Below are 9,513 nucleotides of genomic sequence, written 5' to 3'. Positions count from 1 at the left end.
GCAGCGCCCATGGTGGAGCCGGCTCCTCCCGCCCCAGAACCAGGTACCTCGAGTCTTTGCCTACCTGCCCCTGAGCCCTTCACTGGTGAGTGTCATATATTTAATATATATTCTTATGCTTATTGTCTGATTATATTGTTTTTTGTATTTTAAGCTCAGACGAGACAAGAACTAGGTTAAGGGTGAGAAGTTGCCCTGCCAACAGACCTTAGACAGGGGAACTGGAGAAAAGAGGAAGTTTCACACACAAAGAGGAACTGAGTAAACTGAGTGTGTGTGTGTGTGACGTGCTGCATAATATAACCATCCTGGCTGCTACCGCAGTCAGACTCCGCAGTCTCTGTGCTCAGTCTCCATTTTCTGGAAAATGTAAAATTAAAGATCATTTTTTGAGTTAGACCACTTTGAGCTGTGTTTTTCTTCGCTGCCAAAAGAATGCAAAGAACTAAATTTAATATGAGCTATCAAAATGTGCAGGGTTTTAATGCAAATTTCATTGATTTTTTTTGTTTGAGGATGATGGCGCAAAACTTGCAGTTTTTGTTCACTTGTGCAACCACGCACTGCAGTGGGCTCAGGCGGTTTTCTGAGGCGACCCCGAAATAACCTATCCTTCTTTTCTGTTAAAGTTTAAGAGTGTGTTTGACAAGGGGTCGAGCCCCAAAGCGGCGGCTCATCGCCTGCTGAATTTGAAGCAGGGGTGGCAGACAATGGCCAACTACTCCATTGACTTCCAGATCCAGGCCAAAGAAACTCGCTGGGGAGAGAACGTGCTGCGAGGTACCTTGTTAAATAATCTTTGTGATGAATTTAAGGACAATTTGACAATGCGGGTATTGCCCACCTCTTTGGGAGCATTGTTAACATTAGGTAAGTCCCTAGGAACTGGGACTTACCTAATGTAAGGTACCTATAAGGTATATAAGGTACCCAATGAACTTGAAGGCCGTATACATCACAGCTAGGCAATGGCACCTGGCCCAATTTGAAGGCTGCACCAAATGCAGCTAAAAAATGCCTCCTTCATTTCCCTGGATATGAAGGATGGGTCAAGTGCATCCTTCGTGGCCCAGCCTACCCCCTACGGCCCAGCCAATTCCAGTTTCCAAAAATGGCGGCAGCTACTTAGTTTTAATACTCTTACTCTTTCATGCTCACGAAATAAACTTTTAAGGTATTTTCAGGCGAGAACGTAGCTGTGTAAACTTCAAATATCTGCTTGATTTACCAAGAGATCACGCATTTGTAAAAGTGCGCCGACATTTCTGGAGACGTTTGTTACGCACCAGCTAGATAGCTGACTGGGAGGACAAGGCTCACTAAAGCCGGCGAGAAAACCGGACTCCCGGCACATCGTTTTTAGACCTCCCATGTTCTTTCGGTACTCAGGTTAAACATGATATATAAGTCACTTAGATAACTTAAAAATGTTATTGTTTGGCTTTTTTCAGTGTTTTCTGGCCTTCTCGGTCTTCGAAGGACCCAGCCCATGTAGACCGCGACGGCTGTGTCCTCCGAAGGTTGCGGCCCAGGAATTGGGACATACCTGTAGTGTATCAAAGATGATGATCATCTGTGCGCCCGTCGGAGCTCTCTGCACTACATCTCCCACGAGCCTTCGGAGCAATCCAAGATGGTGCCTGAGGGAGCCCAAGCGGAGCTCTGTGAGCAGGGGAAGGTCTTAAATCAGGAGGAGCCCATGCAGTTGGGCCACTCTCGCCTGTCGTCTGGTCTCCGTGTTTGGTTTGTGGCAAGAGAGGCACATTGTGTTGCAATGTGTCCGGCACAATCAAACAAAATTTCATTTACTTGGCTCTCGTCAAACATTTCAATTTAATTACCGAGCCATTGCCACTCTCACTCCAGATTTCCACTCTGTCAATAAAGCACCTGCCAGACATCACCCGCATTACAGAACCAGTCGCCCTCACTTTATCTAGAAACCATTCAGAAACCATCAGATTTTTTTTTGTATTTCAAGCTCCTCAAACACCGTTTGTTTTAGGTCACCCCTGGTTGCAACAATATAACCCTCATATTAATTGGAAGAAGACGTGCACATCTGGGTGGGGGGAGTGCCAAGTGGACTGTCTTAAATCTGCCACTCCCCCTGCTTCAGCATTCAAATTGCCACCAGTCTCAGAACCCCCAGATCTTTCTCTGGTGCCATCGGTCTATCATGACATGGCCAAAGTGTTTCGTGAAGACTGAGTGCGGGCATTATGCCCCCACAGGATGTATGATTGGGCAATCGAACTGCTCCTGGGGCTTACGGGCCTACGAGTCGTTAATTCGTATCACTTGTTTAGAATCCGCGTGGTTGACAAATGGAAGACAACCTTTAACACACATCTCGGTCACTTTGAGTACCTTGTGATGCCGTTCGGGCTAACGTCTTCCAGACGTTGGTTAATGATGTACTCTGGGACTTTTTCAACCGTTTCATCTTCGTGTATTTAGACATTATTCTAATCTTCTCTAAGACTGAAACTGAACACATAACCATGTAAGACAGGTCTTCCAGCAGCTGCTTTAGAACAGACTTTTTGTTAAAGGAGAAAAATGTGAATTTCATGTGCAAAATGTTATTTTTGGGCTACATAATCGAACTCAACTAAATGAACTCAAGCCAGACCCAGCTAAGGTTAGAGTGGTTGTGGAATGGCCAGAACCCACAGATTGCCTTATGCTCCTACAGTTCCTCGTCTTCACTAACTTTTATTGCAGATTCATCAGGAACTTCAGTAAAATCGCCTTACCTTTGACCCATTTGACCTCCCCCAAGATCCCTTTTCAGTGGGACCCAGCAGCTCAAAAGGCCTTCACTAAGTTAAAGGAGCATTTCACTACCGCACACATCCTGACATAAGCCGACTTGCACCTCCAGTTTATCGTGGAGGTGGATGCCTGGGATTCTGGAGTCGGCGCCACCCTCTCCCAGCAACGAGATGGTAAGCTATGGCCCTGTGCCTTTTTCTCTCGCCATCTCTCTCCTACAGTGCCCAACTATGATGTGGGAGACTGGAAGTTCTTTGCAATCAAACTGGCCTTGGAGGAGTGGAGGCACTGGTTGGAGGGCATGGCTCAGCCATTTATCGTTTAGACAGACCATAAGAACCTGGCTTACTTACATGGAGCAAAATGACTCAACGCACTGCAAGCCAGATGGGCTCTTTCCTTCATCCGCTTTAACTTCTCAATTACATACATGCCAGGGTCCCGGAATGTGAAGCTGGACGCTCTGTCCCGGCAGTTTTCGACGCACAAGGAGAAACAGGATCCTGAGCCCATCCTTCCTGCAACTTGCACTATTGGAGCAATCACATGGGAGATCGAGTTGGCCGTTCGGGAGATTAAGAGCCGAACCGGATCCCGGAGGAGGGCTCGCAGGGCAATCTTTGTTCCGTCCACCGTCCACTCCCGGGTGCCACACTGGGCTCATACCGCCTGCTTCACATGCCATTTAGAAGTAAACAGAATGATTACCTTCATCCAGCGCTATTTCTGGTGACTCACCTTGTCACCAGATGCTCAGGAATATGTCTCCACCTGCTCTACATGTGCCCGAGACAAATTGGGGAATCAACCACCGACTGGCTTGCTACAACCACCAGCTCAGCCGTGGTTTAATATCATGTGGACTTCGCCATCGGCCTACCCCCGTCAGCAGGTAACAACACAATAATGACTGTTGCTGATCAGTTTTCTAAATCTGCTCACTTTGTAGCACTTCCTAAAGTCACATCGGTCCTGGAGACAGCCCAGCAGCTCACTAACCACGTGTTCGCCCTCCATGGCATCCCGGAGGATATAGTATGGGATCATGGACCTCAATTAACCTCTCAGGTATGAAAGGAACTCTGCTCACCTCTAGAAGAAAAGGTTAGTCTCTCTTCTGGTTACCACAGAGCAACGGACAAACGGAGCACGCCAGTCAGGAGCTGAAGACCGTGCTTCGCTGCATCGTCGCCTCCAACCAAACCATCTGGAGCGAGCAATTGCCCGGGGTGGAGTATACCCACAACAGCTTGAAGTCTTCGGCTACAGGGCGTACTCCCTAGGGTATCAGCCCCCCCGTTCTTGGCCGTGGAAGGTGAGTACTTTGTTCCTTTGGTCCAGTTTCACCTCTGCATGTGTCGCCAGCTTTGGAGGGCCACTCAGGTGGCACTGTTACGCACCAAAGAATGCAACAAACATGCCGACTGGCATAAAACTCCCGCTCCAGAATACACCATCGGTCAGAAGGTACAGTTGTCCACACACTACGTACCTCTTCATACTGAATCTAAGAAACTCAAATCAACATTCATCAGGTTGTTTGAAATCGCAGCACTGGTTAACCCAGTTTCTGTTCACCTTAATCTCTCTCATAATATGAAAATACACAACGTCTTTCATGTGTTCCAAATAAAGTCATGTCTCTCTAGTCCATTGTGCTGAAGAGAAGGGTGTGAGTGGATTACCTTGCTTCCCCCCCCCCCCCCCCCCCAGAGCCCCAGACCAGTTCCCAAGTCACTGTAGGAATAGATCTATATAGCACTGTGATTTCCTCACAGCTTGTGTTTTTATAAGATGTGACTCAACTTTACTACAATTATATGACCCACTGAAGCAGCCAAGATTATGATTTGTATTACAGGCTTTTGACATGAATAGATTATTCTTTATTAAATCCTATTAAGTTGGTATAAATTTGTCCTGCATTGGATTTTATTGTGGATTTGTTTGGTTCTGCATAAACACATTCCCTACTGTATATGTAATTTTTTAAGCTTAAGCTCCATTTGTTACTCTTCTGTTTCTTTTGCACTTGTCCTTATGCTGGTGCACCAATGGTTTGGTTGGAGATGCACAGGCTTAGTGTTTTAATTTGAAAGATGCAGAGAAAGCAGGAAGAATGTGCAGGACACAGTGCAGAACCACAAGAATCCGGTTGTTCAGTGATGACGCGACGAATCCTACTTCCGGTTCTAAAGTAGTCTGCGTTTAATATGGCTTTTGTGTTGTTAACATGTTTAATGTTATGTATTTTCTTCTATTTGATCTCAAAAAGCTCCTAAAACAGTCAGTGATCCCTGTTGACCTCCCTCGGCTTTTATTACCACTAATCATTTATTTAAGCTCAGTTTTTAAAACCTTAGGATGTAACTACAGCCCAGCCCATGCAGCAGTATATGAATGACTAACCTCGTATTGTGGATGGATTATCTCAGTTGTTCTCCTGGCTGAAGTTTGGACCTTTTACAGCATCCTGCCATGCGATTACATTTGTTCCTGACCACCGAGAACACTCACGTTAACTTTTATCGAGTGGAAAAAAAGTTAGCTTGTTTATATTATGCTAACATAGCTGTGTCGCTAGCGGTCACGTAGCACATCATTATATACCAGCTAGCCCAACTTCAGTAACCCTACAAACGTCACTGCTGTTTAGTTTTCTGTCTTCATTTATGCTGGAAGTGATAGCAGAGCTGTACGTTTTAATTTGTTTCCAAAACCCTGCAGTCAGGACATGCTATATTGTATTTAGATAGAAGCTAGCGAGCTAACTTCCTGCTAACTTCTAACTCCGTTAAATGTCATAAATTCCGTTTTCATGGATGCCTGGATGTTAAACTCAATTGTTACACCTGGTAGAGCAGAACGCTGATCATTTTATTAAAGATGAAAGACAGTTTTTCAACTCTCAGTAATGCCATAGTGATCGTTTGATATATGGACATATATGGTATATGGATATATGGACGGCTAGTGACGTCAGACTTAACGACCGGATACAAATACAGGCCATTTACCATAAGCGTCAGGTTCTACTTGTGGGAACCTGCTGTGCTTGTCAAACAGGTACAATGATCCTCTGCTGCCCCCCTAGACAAAAAAGAAGTAATGCAAATAAATCCCACCCCCTTTTTTCTCTCTCTGTCTCCCTCACTTCTGGATCATTGTGGGTTTTCCTTCTTGTCTTCACATGGAAACAGAACATTGGGTTCTACTTAGCAGAGCCTCAAAATTAACCGCTCTGTGAAACAATCGATCCCAGTACGTCCTGATTCATAACTCTCACACACACAGGCTTTATGCACCTGCCACAGCTTCTTTTCAACTTCACTTGTAACTGATGAGCACTCCATTGGGAATCTAAACTAGCTGTTTTCTTCAGCTACATGAGTGAGACACTGATGCACTAAAACCCAGCAAACACAATTTAGATCTGCTCTCGACTGCTGATGTTTTCCTGCACTTGTGTTCAGTGATTGAGGACAGCATTCATCGCTCCCAGTGAACAGAGAGCATCATCAGACTGGTCCCGTGATGCTCCCTGTCAAAGAAAATTGACACTGGCAAGCTTATCTATAACCTCTGGCACAGTTCAGAGATTTCTTGCTTGTGTAAAAATATCAGCACAATACAGAAACTCTTCGTCACAACAGTCTCTCTACTGAAGAGTCAGCCCCTCATGATGTCAGACAGAACCTCCCCTGGTTGGCGTCAAATACACGACACTTCAGAGAACTTATAAATGAACACCTGTAACACGCTCAGCGTCACACTTACTGCTCAGCTTAGAGAAATCATTCAAACAGGTGAGTAGAACATTGAGATGCTTTAAAATGATTTTGTACTTGGGTTTTATTTCAAGAAGTTTGTTTCTAATCAAACTGTTTCACTCAGTATGTGTCCTTGATAAGAGCACAGATGCCAAACCATATATTAAAGTAACAGATTAATAATTCAGATTTGAGGGATTAGAGGTTAACTCTGTTCCAAGAAATTATCAAAGTGACAAATGGAAAGAGGTCTGTTTATTTTTTCCTCGCTTGACATTGCGCACATCTTCATCTTCATCTTCGTTATGCATGGAGTGACTTTATTTAATAAAAAATGGTAGCATCTCTGCGTGCTTTAGCTGTAAAAGGTGTTTTCTATTTAAAAACAAACATATGAACATATCTACAGTGACAAGAATGCTGCAAAGAACAAATCTGAAATTAAATTTAAAAAAACATGTGATTTTTGGTGGGTAATTACAATATGAGTTTTCATAAAACATGACAGAAGTGTTCCAAATTTCAAAATCAAATATTTAATAGCCTTTGCTTTCATGCATTATTGGATGCAGTGCAATACAATAATCAGCAAAAATCACCTCATCAGAATTTTAAAAATGCAAATCAACATCAGTACAGTGCTGTGATCCACACCTGATTAAACCCTCAGAAATGTGTTCTTTGTAAATTCTGTAATATAGACTTCATTTTCCAGTGATTGCCCAAAGAAATATACAATTGATTAGATGTGACATTTCCAGGGACGAGCATCTTTGCCAAAGATTACTCCTCCCGTGATTAGTCCCACCGGAGTGTTTGTGGCCTGCAGCAGAAGCACCTCAGAAACATCGCCCACTAAGGAACAGAGCTCAAGAAAGATCTGTATTATAGCAGAACAGTTCCCTTGATGGCAAGAAACAGTCACAGCCTCTGGCTTTAATAGTTCATTACTGGAGGTAGCTCAGGTGTACTCCATTTAAAAACTCTTGCACTTTCACATTGTTCAAATCAAGCTGACTACGAGCTGCTGCAAACATTCCCGAAGCCCAGAACAAAACCTGATATTTATCAATAAAAGCTGCAGAAGAAAAATCAAAAATCTTCTTTTAGGACCCAAAGACGGAGAACCTAAGCTTGTGGCTTATGAATGTTTTTATTCCATCAGTCCACCTTTGATAAAATTCATTTTCCAAGTTATCATCCTTCTTTTTTGAAATTAGCTTAAAGATGAGCTAAATGTCAGAAATGGGCTTTTAAAAGCTCCCAGAAATGACCAAATTCCCACTGACATTACTTACATTAATCTTGAACAGAATATGACCTTTTCCATTTTAATTTGGCAATCACTGCCCTTTTTATCCTTCTGTGAAAGGGTGGTGCTTTTAGAATGACTCTCTTAAGTGAGTTACATGTTCCTAGGGGGAGTCACGTTTCCCAGAGGAGAGTCCGCACAGACACAATAACATGATAACAGCCTGAGGAGAGGCTCTGACGGTGTTTGTGACATGTTTTTACTGTCTCTGGAGCTACTTTATCTCTACTTGTAAGATAAATCTCAGCAGGGATTCTAATTAACAGACAGGCTGTGGCTTCACTAATTTAAAAGAAATTGAAACACTTTAATTGCATGGCTTCAGTGGTATCAGCTGCTGTTTTCTACGACTGGTCAGAAGTAGCTCAATAATCCTTCTCGCTCCTCTCCCATCAGACTGCTGATTCTTGTGGTAGCACAAACATGGACACAAATGATTCATCACTCAGCTCAACATCCATCCTGACCCAGCTGCCTCTCAATACCACAGCATTCATAAACAGCACGGCAACATCCTTCAGTGTGTTTGATGGGTGCGAAAACCTGATAGAGGCCATTCTCTTTGACCTGGCCATGCAGTGCATCAATGTAATTGTGGGTATCCCGGCCAACTTACTCGTCATTGCTATTCTCATCCACAATCGCAAAGAGCCCTCCACTTCAGACATATTCTTGGGCTGCTTGGCCTTCATGGATGCCTACTTTGGTGCAATGACCCCCCTGAGCTTTCTTAATCTCTACCTCTGGCAGCTCAAAGAGGTGTGGTCTGCCCTTAAGTTCTCCTTTGGCGTGAAAGACACCAGCGGTCCGTTGTTCCTCTCCTGCATCTGCTTGGATCGCTTTGTAGCTGTACTCTTTCCAATCGCTTTTGGGCAACTTAAACACTTCAAGTACAGGTTAGGCCTCTCAGTGCTGGTGCTCTGCCTCACCTTTGCCTACTCAGCAGCCAAGATGGTGGGAGGACTCCCCAACTTTGAAAAGCTGTTCACCGGTGAGGTAGTGGCAACATTTACTTGGATGATGGTGTGTAACGCAAGCATCCTGTGGGCACTGAAGAAGTCCACCGGTGCAGGGAAAGATGCAATGCACCCCATGAAAAAGAAGGCCTTCAAGATGGTGCTCTCTATCCTGTGTATCATCGTGTTCAACTACCTGCCACTTGTTGCTCTGTTTCCATTTGAGGACTACTACTCCCCTCATGTGTTTCGCTGCTACGTGCAGCCCGCGGGTTTTGCCTTTCTGAACATCAGCAGCACAATCCAGCCCCTTGTCTACTTGTCTCGTCTAGAGAAGGTGCCTTTCCTCTCTGACGCCTGCATTAAAAAGATTACTTCCTGTTTCAACCCAGAGAAGAACCAGAATCCACAGGAGCAAAACCCACCTGCTTAGATTCACAAAATATAAAAATATAACACACATATTAAAATCTATGAAAAATAATTGTCTGCAACTGTGAGAGTCAAATCCTGAGTGTAAAGTCCTGCTTTGTTTGTTTGTTTTTTCACAGTTTACGTTTTACTTGAATGCATTTTTTTCATAATTAGTGAAAGAAATCTGTATCAAAGATTGAATCAATAATTAATCAACAAGTAGACAATGTTAAAATTATAAGCATTTTAATTTCATGTTTTCATAATGTGATGAATTTCTACG

The 9,513-nt window shown here is 43.8% G+C and overlaps 1 protein-coding gene across 1 annotated transcript; it reads left to right on the top strand.

The window, feature by feature from the left end:
- Positions 1-8,283: 8,283 nt before the first annotated feature.
- Positions 8,284-9,249, top strand: LOC308411374 (G-protein coupled receptor 183-like; the record flags this gene model as incomplete). Its single annotated transcript, XM_080905255.1, has 1 exon — positions 8,284-9,249. The coding sequence occupies one exon, from the start codon at positions 8,284-8,286 to the stop codon at positions 9,247-9,249; it is 966 nt and encodes a 321-aa protein (XP_080761381.1).
- Positions 9,250-9,513: the final 264 nt, after the last annotated feature.

The sequence above is a fragment of the Rhamphochromis sp. 'chilingali' genome, assembly GCF_963969265.1.
Source record: "Rhamphochromis sp. 'chilingali' genome assembly, chromosome: 15".
NCBI classification, from domain to species: domain Eukaryota; kingdom Metazoa; phylum Chordata; class Actinopteri; order Cichliformes; family Cichlidae; genus Rhamphochromis; species Rhamphochromis sp. 'chilingali'.
This window is presented reverse-complemented; position numbering and strand designations above follow the sequence as displayed.